Source organism: Thunnus maccoyii, chromosome 15 (assembly GCF_910596095.1).
Source record: "Thunnus maccoyii chromosome 15, fThuMac1.1, whole genome shotgun sequence".
NCBI classification, from domain to species: domain Eukaryota; kingdom Metazoa; phylum Chordata; class Actinopteri; order Scombriformes; family Scombridae; genus Thunnus; species Thunnus maccoyii.
In genome coordinates, this window is record NC_056547.1 from 18474316 (window position 1) to 18490495 (window position 16180).

The following is a 16180-nucleotide window of genomic DNA, read 5'->3' on the forward strand; positions in this document are numbered from 1 at the left end:
ATAGTTTCATGAGTGCCTTATCCTGAAGCGTAGCTACACATTTCTGTTATTTGTGACAAACACTTGCCCACATTTATCTTTGTCTCTCTTTCTCTTCTCCTTGAGTTTGCTGTCCACCGAGTCCCCGACTCACTTTCCTCAACCAAATCTTCCCCTGCGTTACAGCTATCTTTCACTCTCTTCTCCCAGTCTTATTATATCTCCTCCATCCCTCCTTAACCTTCACTCTATCACTTCTTTCTCACTTGTCAGGGATAGTGAATTTGTCACCCTTTTGACACACCAAGAGCCTGAGCTGGGTGGAGAGGAGAAGAGGGACAGCCCCAGCTTGAATATTTCAAAAGGCAGTGATCCTCAACATGACCCTATCATCTCTCCCCATCCTCTGATCCTCCATTTTAACCTGTCAGGCGTTCTTAGTGAGGGGCCTCAATGACTCTTATTCCCACTGTCTCTCATGGGGATAAGAGATAGTTCGCTACCAGAGGTCTTGATCACAGTCCCTCTGAGTACAGATTTTAAATCAACACACTACCAGCCACGGTAGATAAGGAAACATGGCCTTTGTCCTAAAGCAGAGGAGAGGTTCAATAATATATATATCAGTAAGGTGAGGATGTGATATGTGTGAGTAAAAGGTTAAGATGTTTTGGATCTTCAGAGATATATGATAGGATTTACTATCTACTACACCCCTCAAGTAAGAATTAATTTCCTGCTTTTCTGTCATCTTCTGCAGGAATGTGAACTAGCAACACCCTCACTGCTGTCAGTTTACCTCCAGGCAATAGTCTTCTCACAGTCCTTTCAACTTAAATAGCTCATGAATATCATTGAATTGTATCTCCAATGTTTTTCAATGAAGGAGCAATTCCTTTTCTGTATTTGAATTTCACAGATCTGACATGAAACAAAATAACAATGAATTTGATCAAAGGTGCACTAATGTGAACCTCATGGAGAGATGCGTAGATGTGAAGCTTTATATGCATCAAGGAAGACAGTATTGACATGTTTAAATTTACCAGAAAAGATATAACAGACATATAATATAAAGGGGCTGACAAATACTTCTTATTGACATGCAACCTAATATTAGTCACCTTTTTAGCAATGTTGTTTTAGCCTTTTTATGCTTAAAGGACAAGGCTACAAATATCTTATATTTTTAGTGTCAACAAATCCCATGAAAAGGCCAAACCACACAGTTCCTCAACGTTTTCATCCTCTCCAACCTGTCTGTGGGCCTCATCCCTGTGCCCATTCATTCCAACCAAATCCGTCACAAATATACAGTATAGTTTTTTAGGAGACTCCTACAACCGTCATTTTTTAGCATGTTACTTGCCAGGAATAAATAATGTATTCATTAGGGGCTATTTTCAGTCATGTCTTTGGTGCCCGACAAAGTATTTACGGCACAGTGTATGTGGGATTGACTAAAATAAACTGCAGTGCCCATGTTCATAGTAATGAAGGAACATGTCCTCCAATGCTACCCTGTGGCTCATGTATGTTTTTTTTATTTTATTTTTTATAGTTTTAGAGGTCTATGGCACAGAGGAATTAGCTACATCAGACTGTGGCTACTCAAGCAATACTTGTTAGAAAGATCAGTTGATTTAAGCCTTTTCATGGGATTTCTTTCAATAGGAAAAACACATATCCTTCAAGTTTTTTGTCATGTGTATGTCATGTCAGTAATCTTATGACCATTTATCGAAATCACCACTGAATTTACAGTAGTTTAAAGTGACTAATCAAACAAAAAAGGCATGAAATGTCATTGCACAGGCTGACTGACAGGTTGAGTTTTATCAGCCCGCTGAAGCCATCAGTATTCCCTGTGGGGAAAGAGTGCTCGGGTAGTATTTTAGCATCTCAAAGGAGGAGTGCTGATATACAATCCCTTCTGCTGTTTAGATCCTAACAAAGGAGGTGGTCAAGGAAAACACGCTCATTGATCCTCGTTCCGCACCAGGAAGTTACAAATGCTACAAATCCTGATTGTGTATGCACATATAATTTACTGTACTGAAATTGTCACACATACTGTAGCCTGCCTAACATTTTCAACATTAACAGATGCTTTGATGCCAGAATTGGAGATCTAATGAGGTGATTCACTGAGAGGAGAGGGGAACGCGGTGTCCTGTGATGCAATAGCCGATGTTATCTATCATTTTCCTAGTGAAGGACAATGCTGCAGAGGAGTTCAATGGGCCTATAAGAGCGATAACAGGGAGAAGCAGAGAAAGGTTTGTGCGTGTACACCAGAAGAAATTGCAGGTTGTTTGTAGTGCTTACAAAAAAAAAAGAATCAGAATAATATGTCTTCTCTTCCCTGCCCCTTCTTCTCTCCTCCCTGGTGTACGCTCTGAGTAATCTTTATGAGTGAAGGAGAGTGAAGGCCCAGGTTTGTCTGACAAGGTCATGCTTCCTCCAATATTACACCTGAGGGACCCATCGTTGTTTCTAAAAGAGAAAACACTAAATCCTCAAATAGCTGTGTTTGAGTAGGACTCTGTAGAGACGCTGGTGTTTACAGGCTGGGGTGTACAGCAGTTCACAATCTCTTGACTGTATCTTGGAAATATTTAAGCCAATGTATATTGCAATATAAATACCAAGATACTGCATTTATTTATTGTTTTCTCCTACATCAGTTGGAGATTCTTCCAATAGTGATCATTTGAAGTGTGCTCTTGCTTCAGTTGAGGTTGTTATATGTCTTTGCTTGTTAGCTGTTTTTTGTGATATATGCTTTTCACTGCCCTTTTTGTTTTCCTTGAGGTAAAATAAACAGATAATTGAAACTGTATGAAGCAGGAAAACAATCTCCTGGCCGTATTAAAGTGAAGAATCTTAAAGGATAATCTTACTGAGTCCCCTAAAAGTCAGGGAACACTATATAATGGATATTTTGTTATACTACTAATGGGTTTTGGATGATCCCCCCACAATTTAAAGCTCTCTGTAAGACTGTACCGCTTTGCCAGACTGTACCGCTCAAAGCTGGACTATTCTTCACTGTGTCCAATTACTGTTTAAATCAGATTTTCTTGTTTACTCAAAGTAGCCACTGTTACATTTTCTCCAGAGAACAATTGCTGGTGGTACCTTTTATAAACACTGCAAGCCTCTCTGTATTACTGTTCCATGCAAGATGTTCATGTACATTATGTGTGTGTGTGTGTGTTTTGAACAGAGGGCCAGGAAGTGAAGGTGGGAGAGTACAACGCAATCGCAGATGTGCTGGACCTCATCAACAACTCCATAAGGTTCCAAGGTATGAAGAAGGCCAGAGTCTGTACTGTATTTATCACACTTCTAAGACTTACAAGTAAGAATCCTCTAAGGAGCAAACTTAGAGTAAAAAAGTTCTTCTTTGAGGGTGAATAAGTCACATTTATCAAGCAACTTACTCCTACTTACAGAACATTTCATCCCACATCTGCTACATTGTTCAATCTTTAAAAAAAAATCCTTATTCAATACTTTGTTTTTCAGCCCAAACATATCTTATTTTACCAATAATGATTTCTGCACTAGCTTCCACTCTTAACCAATTTAAGAAATCTCCAGAGCTTACTTTTAGGAGCATTTTAAGTTGTATAGAATTTCATTAATATCTTTTATTCTCAAGTTTGTGAGTAGGAGTAAAATTGAAGGATTTTACCGTGTGTGTGTGTGTGTGTGTGTGTTGACTGAGAGATATAAAACTCACTGAAGAAGAAAAAGGTGCTCTGGCGCATCTTATGTGTGTTTATATATAAGTTAAAGGCCCATCACTTACCACCTCAGCACTCTCTCCTCTCGCTCATTTGCTCACTTGAACACAAAGTCCCCCCCTGCACACATGCACACTCAGACATACTCAGACACCACCACCGCTCTGTGTAGGGACCTGCCACTTTCCTTCACCACTCTAAACTGTCCTCTTTCAGCTAAATTATTCACCAGTCCATTTTTCACCCCTTCCCCTGTTTGCTTGTGTTGACATACTTTATAATTTGTTCGATCTCCCCGGCTATTCACCCCCTCCCCCGCTCATTCTCCATCCTCTCGGCGTTGCCCCATATACAGAAACTCTAGGACATTGCCATCTAAAATGCTTGTTTCCACATCCCCGACCACAGTAAGTGGAGATGTGTAAGATGATGCCGTCGTGATCGATTGGCACAGTGGCAGGAGAAAAGTAGAGCCAAAGATAAGAAAGTGCAGGGTCTAACCACAATAACTTGACTGTGGTGCATAGAGATACATGCACTCAACTATGGGGAAACTGAGGAGCAGGAAATGGGTCTCAAATAACTGGATGTCTGCTGCAGTGTCACTATTTTGTGGTTGAAAAGAGAGAGATTGGAAGGAGGTTGGTCTTAAGTTGTAAAAGTGAAGAGAGTAATCTCGCCAGAGAAAGTGAAAGTGCCCGCAAACAGTTTTCGACTGGATACAGATGATATGCCAACAGTGTCACATCAAGCTTGAGACTCACTCTTTTTGCGAGATTGTCTTAAACTAAATATTTTATGCATTACACCTCTTTTCCCTCTCAGGCATGGAGCCTCCCAAGGATCGTACATTTGTCCGTCTGCAGCGACGCCACATCAACGTTCCCCTCTACAGTATCCTTTCCACTATCACCATATTGGGCATGCTGATGGCTGGGGCCTTCCTGTTCTTCAACATAAAGAACCGCAACCACAGGTGAGCCTCCAGTGGTGAAGGAAAACATGTGAGTGCAGCGGGAGGATGGAAGGAGGGGTTAGATGAAGGCTAGCTAATGAAGGTGAAATGGATAAATATACATATGTGGGAGGGGGCGGGGGGTAAAATGCTGTTAAGGGAGGAGGAAAAGATGGAGGACTGAAAGATCAGGGGAGAATGAGCAGTATTGAAATGAAAGAATGATGATTATCCTTCAGCTGTGGGGTATATTATTATTCTCTGTCCATAGAGGAATATCATATGAAAGTGTTTCAGACTGATGATCAGGTCCTCTTTTAGTTTATTCTATTCTGCTTTAATTTTTCTCCAGGCTAATCAAGATGTCCAGTCCCTACATGAACAACCTGATCATCCTAGGAGGCCTGCTCTCCTACGCCTCAATCTTCCTGTTTGGTCTGGACGGAGGTTTTGTCTCTGACAAAGAGTTTGAGACGCTGTGCACGGTGAGTTCCTTCAAAAACCTATATGTGAAATAATAAATACAAGTTGCGGTCGAATGCTCCTCACATTCAGGTCTAATAAGTGCAACTGAACCTTGCTTATTGGCTCACATAACAATTGTGAACATATTCAATTGTTTGGAGGCTTTGAGCTCTGTTGATTGCCACTGCAGAGAGTTAAACAACACCATACAATTGGATAAATCATCCCAAGAAACATAAATGGGCACTTTTTACTTATTTACCTGCGTTACTCTCTATCTATTAATCTACTTACTGCCTTGACAAATATCTCTGGATATTATTTAATACATTGAGGATATGTTTTTTTCTTTATTTTTACACAATAGTCATATGTTTCTCTTTGCAAACTGAGATGAATTGAGACTCATTTCAATCTGTAAAAATGAAGTACATCATGGAAAATACTGCTGAAACACTAATCACATGCACTATGTGACCAGCTCTAAGTGAAAACTGATTGAATCTTTCTCTCTGGGTTTCTATCTAGCACTGAACACATTAACTGTCTCCCCCCAGGTAGCATTACTGTGTGACTATGTAGATGCCGGATTAATTAAAGAGTTTTGATTACAGTGATAACTGGTTTCCACTGAGATACCATTCTCCCAGACATGGAGACACACAAGCACATGCACACTAAAGTAATGTTAGGCAGGGCACGTCTCGAGCTGCCACCACCTGACTAAAGCTCTGCTGCGAAGCCAAAACAGAGCCTGTCACTTCAGACGAGGTTCTACAGCAAAGGAGCACAGAGGTTGATCCATTCACCACCAATCAATATTTGCTGGTCTCCTTGAGAATAGATAGTGTAATTGTTTTTTGCTGTCTTCTTCACCCGGTCCTCCATTCTTCCCCTGCCTTTATTGCTTTCTGGATCTGGTAGAGAATGGCACATGAAGAGGGCCATGCGTAAATGTGTGGAGGTTTACAGAATGTGTGACGCAGAAGAGTTTTACACACAGAAAAACACAGAAAAAAACAAACACATGCATCACACGCATTAAGTATACAGACGCACACGAGCACGCACACATGCAAGAGTCTGTGGCTATATTAGGATTTCGTAGGCTATATTCAAAGTCTAAGCTTTTAAAAACACGTCAGCAGTGTCCTTTATGCCAAAGCAGTAAGAGGTCTACATTTTGTTTCTCATTAAGATGAAATGCTCACAAGAGTGTGACAGCTTCCGTGGTCCAGGACATTCTCCTAGAAATCAAACACTAAGAGACGACAAAATAAATCTGACAGCTTTTTATTTTTAGAATGCTTCACGATGCTATTTTGAATGAACTTCTTGAGAAAAATGCAAATAGTTGGCAGATCAGATGTTGTTTTAAGCCTTGATCACCAGTTTAAGACGTGACACGGTTATACGTGTTTCTTTTTGTTCTGATAGGTTCGGACGTGGATCCTCATTGTTGGATACACAACGGCTTTCGGCGCCATGTTTGCCAAGACCTGGAGGGTGCACGCAATCTTCAAAAATGTGAAGATGAAGAAGAAGGTACTGAAGAATGTTATATGTCTTATAATGAATATTTGTATGTGAGGGGAGGGAGTTTATATATCTACCTATTTCCAAGAGGTAAATTATTAATTCCCTTTTTCGGATACATTTGATTGTTCTTTTTTCCCCCCTACATTGTATTTTATGTTACACCATATACAGTACATCCCTTGGATGGGATGACTTCTAGTTCATACAACCACAAATATCTCCATTGAAACATGTAGACCTGCCAGTCTTATCCAGGAAGCTTCACATGCTTTTTGAAAGCCCAACACTGGTGCGTAGGTGCTTGTATTCATACTCGTGCTTTTTAACAAACACTCTGAAAGACTGGCAGCCTGTGGCACCTGCTTTTAGAATCTTCTCTTGTGGAAAAAAAAAAGATTCAGAAATACAAATGGCTTTTTTAAACATCTGACACAATCTGTTTCACTGGCCTAGTTATATAAAGTGGTGCCGAGCTCACTGAGTGTCGTAACTCTGCTTGGCCTTTTTGTATTTATAGATCTTGCTCTCCCCCTCTCTTTGTGTGTGTCTCTCTCTCTCTCTCTCTCACCATCTTGCATATCGGAGGGAGTGTGGGTGGCCTGCCAGAGAGAGAGAGAGCAGGAAGAGAGAGAGGAAAGAGGGATGGATCAAAGAGTCGGAGTGGTTGGAGGGATGTCGGGAAGTAGCGGCAGAAGGAAGGGAGGAGAGACAGGAGGAAGATGGCAAAACAGGGCAGGGAAAGGGACAAGAAGAGAAGACAAACAAAGCGGCACAAATGGCAAAGAAAGTAGGTTGGGCACTGTGAGAAGAAAAGGGAAATATCTGGAAAAAGAGGGCAAAGCATAGATGAAGAAAGAATCCAGAGTATGGGTTAAAAGACAAGGAGTGATTACCAGAACCTACTTTACTTTGTGTTCCCACTGCAATTTTGTAGTCGGGTCAACACAAGATCACCACGCTGTTTCAGCTCTATCTTTCAGCCACTGGACCTTCCCTTTCATATTTTTTTAATTCATTGTCTTTTTGTTGAGGAAAAGAAAACAGTTTTGCCTCCATGAGCTCTGTAACTTTGCAGTGACCCTTCACAGCCAATTATCTCTGCTCAGCTTCCCCTCTTACCCCCTCTTCCCTCAGAGACAAAACAAATGTTTCCTCAGAAGCAGTATTCACTCCGACTACAGACATCAGCCCTTAAACCTCAAGATGTGTCCTCTGTTGGTTCAGGGCCCGCGTCTGTGCGCAGGGCCTCACACACACATCACACTTCCTCCACACTGACTGAGTGCAGGTGCTTTGGCTTCAGTAAAGTGATGGTTGCTGTTGATGCCCTGAAATATCTGCCAACCACTGTCAGTAGAGGGCCAAGCACAAGTCTTAGCCATCTTCTCCTCAAACAGTAAGGCTGGAACCGCATCCCTCAATCCCTCATTCCGCCTTCCCTCCATCTTTTTTTCCTGCACACTGGGAGAGCACAGATTGTAAATCAGGGGTGTGTTTGATAAGGGTTCCACTCGATGGACTGCGGCCGGCACTCCTTCACTTCTTAAAGAGCTCAGTGCCAGAGACAGTGCGGGGGGGGGGGTCTTTCAATCAATGTCCTCCTTCTCTGAATACACACAAACACACACTACATTGACAAAGATACACAAATATACACAGTTACACACAAAAAACAGCCTTTACACAACCCCCTCACACTCAGACCCCTGTAGCTGCTACTTGTCAGTCTGCCTATCTTGGTAATTTACTGTACTGAGCAGTCCTTAGTGACATATTGGCAGAAACACATGTGGCACGAATTCACAGAGCCAAACAGACACACACAGTGCTCATGCACTCATTACCCTGGCATGAATATGCATAGAATGCATACATACACAGACACACAAACAATAATTGTGTTCACATATTCACATCAGTTGAGCTTGTCAGAAAGAAACGTCATAAACAACTTTCAACAAAGTTTCATCAAAAGTTTCACATGACTTCTTGGATTCTGATAGATCAGCGTTAGTTTACTGTTGCTACAATGGCCTCAGGTTTTGCTACAGCATCTAAATGCAAATGATGTTATCACAGCGGAGATACATTGTAGCTCCGGGCCATGAGAAAATGCTTGTTGATTGACACTACACAGGAAATGGATATGAGCAAATGTTTATTTAGAAATGTTACCAATGAATTTGCCAAGATAATATATTTAAGTAGTTGAGCATGAAAGCTCATTCCTGACCTCAAAAACAAAAATCATAACTCAAGGTCTACTTACTTTATCTAAGTTTTGAACTCTCTCTGAATTATCATTCATGTCAACGCCATGTGCGCATGCATTGTTTTCAATTATTTGGTCTTTTTTCTCAATTAAATTCATCAGTAAACACAAATACACTAGAACCCAGTAGTATGTCAGAGGGATGATATTTATGGGAAATTAGTACATAACACTTCAGGTAATTTAGAGTCATTACATAGTTCGTCTAGCAGACTCAGTTGGTGTTGGTGTTGCATATCACAGTAGAACAGATGGTGGTGTAGAGCTCTTTTTGTAAATTCCCCTAAAATATCACACCTCTTGAATATCTTTGTCACGACTCTTAAATTGTTAGAATCATAGAAAATTATTTTCATCAGCTAGATTTGACCAAAATGTATTTCATTTACTGTAATATATAGGCGTTTTAACTGCTGTCCATCTTGGCATCAAATATTTTTTTCATTGGCTTTGAAGTGGCCTTATAACCTGTTCTGCTTCTTCCTTTCTCTAAACCGCCCTAAAGCAGTGCAATATTTCTACAAGAAATGTCCCCTGCCTAGCTTTTTCTGTTCTGTCTCATTTGTTCAATGCCAACACCATCAAAAGACAGCAGATCAAAAAAAAAATCCCCTCATGCATCTCTTCCTGGGCCCACCGGTGGATGGAGACCTGTGTGATACCACTGCGCTGCATCTGGGCTATGTGATGCTCTCCAAACACAGCCCAGCCTGTGTTGCCTGACCTTTCCTTTGATCTGCGGTTCCAGACAGTCAAACGATATTATAAATAAAGATCACAAACAGGTCATGGCTTTCATCCCTCTAAAGTTCATGGTACAAAAGAGGAGCTTCAATGGCCGACAGCATTGCTTCTTGTTTGGTGGATCTTTTCCACATTCTTTGGCCGCAAGGTAACAAAATTGTGGGTTGTTTGTGGCTCAGTACTGACAGAAGTGAATGTCAATCACTGGTTCTTGGTCCTGGGCCAATGCATTGCTGTCATGCTAAATGTACTACATGTGCCACAGAGTATAAGAATGCCAGTATCAAATTCTGAATCAGGTCTTTGGTCCTTGGCTGGTTTTCTATCCTAGTAGGTGGTTAATTGCAGCTAAATACATTCTAATCAGTCCCTGATTAGATGGTTAGAATGAAAACCAGCAGGGCTCTGGTTCCTGAGATGGGATGAGAATCACCCGGTCTACATAATTACAGTGGTCAATAAGCAGTGTTGTTTAAAAAGACGCTACAGACACACATGCAGAACATTAGCAGGTGTGTGCCATTGGGCTAATAAAAGTATCTCATCTTCATTTCCTCTTCCAGATCATAAAGGACCAGAAGTTGTTGATTATCGTTGGCGGGATGCTGCTAATCGACTTATGCATCCTCATTTGCTGGCAGATTGTGGACCCGCTTAAGAGGACTGTGGAAGAATACAGCTTGGAGGTCAGTGTGTATTTTGATGTTCTTTTCCATCTTGTCCAAACTTGCGCTTGACTGTGATTTTGTTTATGTTTATATAATTTGCCTCAGCTGGGAGAGATTCCCAGTGACACAGATTCTCGCTAAACATGCCTGTGTGTTTGGAGTTTAGGCAAACAAAATGTCCGCCTTGGGCTGTAGCATGAGCATCTTTGCTGTGCTTGTTATTTTTGGGTCAGGATGTGAGCCATCGCTGCCTCCTGTGCTCATCCCGTGGCCGGACATTTGCCAGCTTGGATGTGAGACATTGGCAAGACCTGTTGGAAAAGAGGCACTTGGCACCAGGTCCTCCTTGCAGAAGAGGTGGTGTGGTGTAGAGTAGAAATGAACTCTGCGTTGCTGCGATTGGCTCTAGCAGACTCTGATTTTCTGTGGTTGGTTCGAGATTTGTCTAGCTTTGCACCCAATTGGCTAACGTGAACATAGCTTGAGCGTCAGAGGTTGATGGAGTGTGAAGTGTGTTTTTCAGTGAGATATGACATATTTGCACATTACTGTCAGCGGTATTAAGGGAATGTAGACTGTGAATAAACACATCTGCACATTTCTTTTCTCTAAGGAGTTAGTCTATTTGGTTAAAGTGGCAGATTGAGTTTTCATTTTCCTCATATTTCCTTGGTATAAAATTTTGTTCTCTTCATATCTTAAGTATTTATCAATAACATTAAACACTCATTTATAAATGCGCAACAATCAAAGTTAAAGTTCAGAAAAAAATATCATAATTATTTATTAAGAGTTTAATACTTCTCTTTTTCATCAGGACTGTGTGGGGCTGGTTTGATCAGATTTGACAGTGAACAGGCAACGTAAGCAAACAACCCTACAACTGTCATCACATTTTGATTCCAATGTTGCTACTGTAAATCCTGACTGGTGCACAGAAATACATGACATTCAATTTTATTCCAACTGAGCCCTGCTCACTTCAAACTAGTGAGAAAAGCTCAGAAAAAATAAAAAAACAGGAACAGAAAATCTCTCAAAAACTCAAACTTTGGCAGAAAATGGTTTGTTCATGTTCCCTATAGCTTATATTGTAGTATGAAGCTGAGAAATGCTGTAATGCCAGTATGTCCAGCAGAGTGCTTAAAGGGGGGTGGGGGGGGGGGGGGGGGTTAAATGCTTGAATCAGGATGATTTCAAGCTGCATGTATTAAAAAAAAACATTTAGTCTACTTTTTTTGTTTTGTTTTTGAGAAGATCAGCTCATGGCTTTAAATAGATGGTTCAGCGTTCCACTGGTTAAGCATAAGAGGCTGCAAAACCATTTGTTCCTAAATCTATTAAGCTTTTAAAGACAAAGATAGGCTTACATTAAGCCAGGGGCAAATAATGCAGTGTAATGGTAAAAGAAAGGGGTTATAGAGCTGGGCTCTCTGTGAAACAAAAACATACCAGTGAGACAAGAAAAATTAAAACCTGACAATGAAGTTATACTGTACCTGATGTTTAGTGTGGGGCATAAACGCCTCTGGCATGTTTTGTTTTCTTTCCTGTTTATTGGATATGTCCATGTCACAAAGTGTGTTGGTGGAACAATAGCGTTATTGAAAAATCTATTTTACATTCCTATATCTTATTCCCTTTATGTGCTGACAAATACCTCAGTGTAACAGGAGAGACTCTGTTTACTTTACTGCTGCCGTTAACAACTGACAGGCAGGAGCAATTATTCCACTGCAGCTCAGATTAAATCATTTGTCTTTGAAGACCATGGACCATGGTTGCTGCTAAATGGAGATTTTCCCTAATGAATTGTCTTTCAAGTCCCCCAGACTTCTCTATGTAGGCCACAAGACCGTTAACTGCCTCCCAAGAGCCCAAAGTCCTCAGAAATCGACAGCACGGGATGGATCCTCATTGACCCTTCCACTAAACAGAGGTTATCAGAAGGTCACTGCAGTGAAAGCAGGGTCTAATGGTGGATTTTTATGGAGACTTCTTTTGATCATATTGAATGGATTTTCATGTTGCTTGTTGCCAACATCCTACGGGGGATGCAAGGGTAGCTGACACTGTCTTGCACCCAGTTTTGACTTTTGCGTATCTTCAGTTAAGTGAAAATCCTGTGAAGTGATAAATAGTGCATATCTAACAGTACTGAGAGATCTTTTCTGTCTTACTACTTGATGAAAAGATTCCTCTGGGACATCACTGAGGGGGAAACTAGTGTAGAGATGCATGATATCTTGCCAGACTTATTTACATTCTTGTGCTCCTTTTGGCGTACTTGGAAGGTATACTTAGCACATTTGTACAACTCTAGACAAAGCCATATTTCCTTTGTTATGATAGCCACTTATATATTTAAGCCTGCCTAAAGGGTGTAGCAAAGCCTTGCTTAACATATTCATTTGTGAATGTTGTCAGTGTGCGCAGTGGGGTCCTCGTGGAGTATTCTCAGACTCTAAGCCCCCAGCCAGGGGAGTGTTGTGAATATATTAACCACTCAGTGTAGGAGTCTGCATCCCCCCTGGGGTCGTGGATCTGCATGCCTGGGCTGAGGCTCCACATGCCTGCCCAGCCTGCCAGATTTCCAGCACCAGCAGCAGTGGACCCTCCTGGGGCTCAGCTGGGAGAGAAGCAGCCTGGAGCTCCTCTGTGCCCTGGGCCTCCCCAGCCTGTCAGGTGGGACCAGAAACCAGAAGGCAACCCAAATACCCTGAAAAGGGTGTAAAAAGAGAGAATGATAACACAGTATAGACATACATTGTAACATGGTAATAAATGATATGAGGCATTTTAAAGAGAAACAAAGTAACATATATATACCAAAGGAAAGTTTGGCCATGTTCAGTCTAACATTAGCACAACCTCTCCATTCATTTCAATAGGTCTTTTTTTAAGGAAGACATTTTGACATGTCATGTCACGATAAGAAAAACACATTTAGCAGCACATTTTCAGGGTCCTGCTACTGTGTATGTTGGCTCACTGGCACACTGTCATGGCTTACTGGGACACTTGAATAGAAAGAAGCCATCGTTAATGTTATTAGTCACAGCTGTGCTTTTCCTACTATGACAAATCAAAATGTCTACTGTGAAAGAGGCCTATGAAACTGTTGTGTTGGTACAGCGGGGGTCTTCATGTGGAATGCAAAAAAACACAGGGTTGTCAGGCAAAAAAGTTAAAGTCCCCCTCCGCTCAAAATTATGTTTTTCTTCTTCTTCCCACATGTTGGATGCTTGAGCTTCACTATGCAGAATGATTTTTATGCAGAGTTTGACACTAAAAGGTTGTTTTCATTCATCTGCTGAAAGTGGAAAGTTTCTCTGTGCTCTTTGAAAATCAGATTTTAACAGGTGGGCCTATAAGCATGATTTGTGACATCACAACTAGTTTGGAAGCCAATACTGGTCCAATATTCAACTTACACAAATGTGATGTGGAGATTGACTTTACAGAGCATGGACTTTACAGTGAAGTAGGAGACATCTTGTGCCCAGCAGGAAAACTTTTGAAATTAAATATATTTGCATATTCATAGATTCTGGATTTTTTAATGAGGGAGAAGGAGTAGATACCATTAAAGATTTTAACGTGGTAATTATACTTTTTTAGGGGAAAAACCATATCAGACACACATTATTGTTCCATGCAAAGTATTTTCATATCTCTCAATACATGTCTGGAGGGGATCTTTAAACCTGGCTCAATGTCATTTGTCAAAGTACTGCATTGGCATACAGAGTTATAAAACCCTGTTTTATAGTATTATAAAGACGGTGCAGTCTTTAGGCATCTAGTAAACCTTCAAACTCATAGATGTATTGTTTAAACTGGTCTTCCTGGATCATATTCCATTTTCTCACCGTTACCTATAGCAACACGCCCCCAGCAAAGGTGGCCCCTTGTGTTTTTTAACACGCTGCTGTTTTCAGTCTGAACGCCCACATAGAAGGAATGGGTGTGATTAGGGGGAGGGGGGTTGGGACCATGGTGGAGGGTCTCCATGGACTTCAGGAGCATGTAAGACTAGCTCTGACTGACTAACAGTAATTGGCATAAGGAGAGGGACCATTAGCTACCCAGTTTCCTGTGAGCGCTCACATCATGCTAGGCCACCGCTCCCCTGCGACGCCCCTCTCTCTATGGTGTCTTCTTCTCTCTCTGTCTCTCTCTTTGTCTTTGTCAGAATGTCCCCTCCTCCCGCCTTGCATTTCCCTTATCCACTGTGGAGGATTGGGAGTAACATTGACCTTGGTTTCACAGAGCTGTATCTACCTGCTGTACCCAAGGGTATGCAGTATGACAACGTGGTGTTATTGAACTGTCACTGTACTTGCCAGTCCACCGCATTTACTGTTTGAACCATCACTCAGGAGGGTTTCCTTATTGACTCAGAGTCAACAAGGGTACTCAAACATTTACAAGATATACATACAGTGTGAAGGCATTAAGGAATTAAGTGTTTCAGAGAGAAACATAATATACTAAGTGGGTACTCCTGCATGCAACTTGCTATACTTAAGATTTGGGGGAGAATGATCTCACTCATGCTGTTCAACTAAGATTTATCCAGTGGAAACATGGAGAGAGTCAATCTTCTGCATCACCAGGGGTTAACCCACTGCTCTGAATCCAGCAAGCTAAGCTTAATGAACCACCATTAGTAAAACTAGGGCATCCCCCTTTGTATCCTTTATTAACATTAGCCAGAAGATGAAACAAGAGAGGCTGACAATAGATCCTTGTGGAATGCTTCATAAAACATGACAGATTTAATACGCTCCCAAATAAAAGTAAAGAAGGACCAAAGATCACATAGGGAGTTACGTCTTTGAATCTCTAAAATGAGAAGAGAGTGACCCCCGAGTCTTATTTTATGGCTGCACGTCAAGCCTGCAGTTTTAATTACAGTATGCAGATGATATGCCCTCAACAGAAATGACTTGTGACCTTGACAATGTCTCCAACCTCTGATCTGCACTTCAGTATGTGTTGTACATATAACCAACTAATATGCCGAATTTAATAAAAATGTTGATAAGATTAAAGGCAACTTGTCCTAGATGGTAACAGAAACTCCCCTTTCTTGTCTGATTCTTTACACTGGTCAGACCCCTAAATCCTTACAGCACAGGGAATATTATGCATATCAGTGTCTTTTTTTTCACAGAGAGCTTACTGAGAACAGGAATAACTCAGGCTGCTCCAGGCACGTCCTGGGAATGCTGATGGAGACGTTTGGCTGCAGCGAGCAATTAGATCCATTTTGTGGCTCGTTAATAATTGAGCATTTGTTAATGGCGTGGATGTTTCAGCGGCACGGCAGACTACTGGTTGCCATCAGATTAAACCAAACAGTACTGACACATGTTGCAGTGTCAGTGCACACACGTGTATTGAAGCATGTGAGCATGTGTATGGATCGTTCAAGTCTATGTTTGTTGCCCTGTGTGTCTGTGTTCATGCGTATGACATTGTGTGTATGTTTCAGCCTGTATTTGTGCGCGTGGATTCTTTGTGCCCACTCATGCATCAACATGTTTTTGTACATATGCATGTGTGTTTTCGTGTGCATTAACGCCCTCTCTTGTGGTCCTGGGCATTGTCTCCTGCATAATGAAGGACAAACTGTCGAGAAAGGATGATTAGCATTCTGGTGGATCCTGCCGCAGACCCCCTCTACTCTAGGCTCTCCTCTTGTCTCCTCTTCTTTCCCCTCCCTCCTCTGTCGTTTTCCTCGGCTTGGAAGCTGCTGCAAGCTTCGGCAGGCGGGCTGCAAAAGAATATTGCAGTGTGG

The 16180-nt window shown here is 41.5% G+C and overlaps 1 protein-coding gene across 2 annotated transcripts in view; it reads left to right on the forward strand.

Moving 5' to 3' along the window:
• Window positions 1-16180, forward strand: part of gabbr2 (gamma-aminobutyric acid (GABA) B receptor, 2) — a 190741-nt gene that overhangs the window by 125260 nt on the left and 49301 nt on the right. For both annotated transcript variants that reach the window (XM_042435126.1, XM_042435125.1), the window contains exons 9-13: window positions 3209-3289; window positions 4557-4707; window positions 5039-5171; window positions 6589-6696; window positions 10270-10392. In XM_042435126.1, coding sequence (XP_042291060.1) covers window positions 3209-3289; window positions 4557-4707; window positions 5039-5171; window positions 6589-6696; window positions 10270-10392 — 596 coding nt within the window. The remainder of the gene's footprint in view (window positions 1-3208; window positions 3290-4556; window positions 4708-5038; window positions 5172-6588; window positions 6697-10269; window positions 10393-16180) is intronic.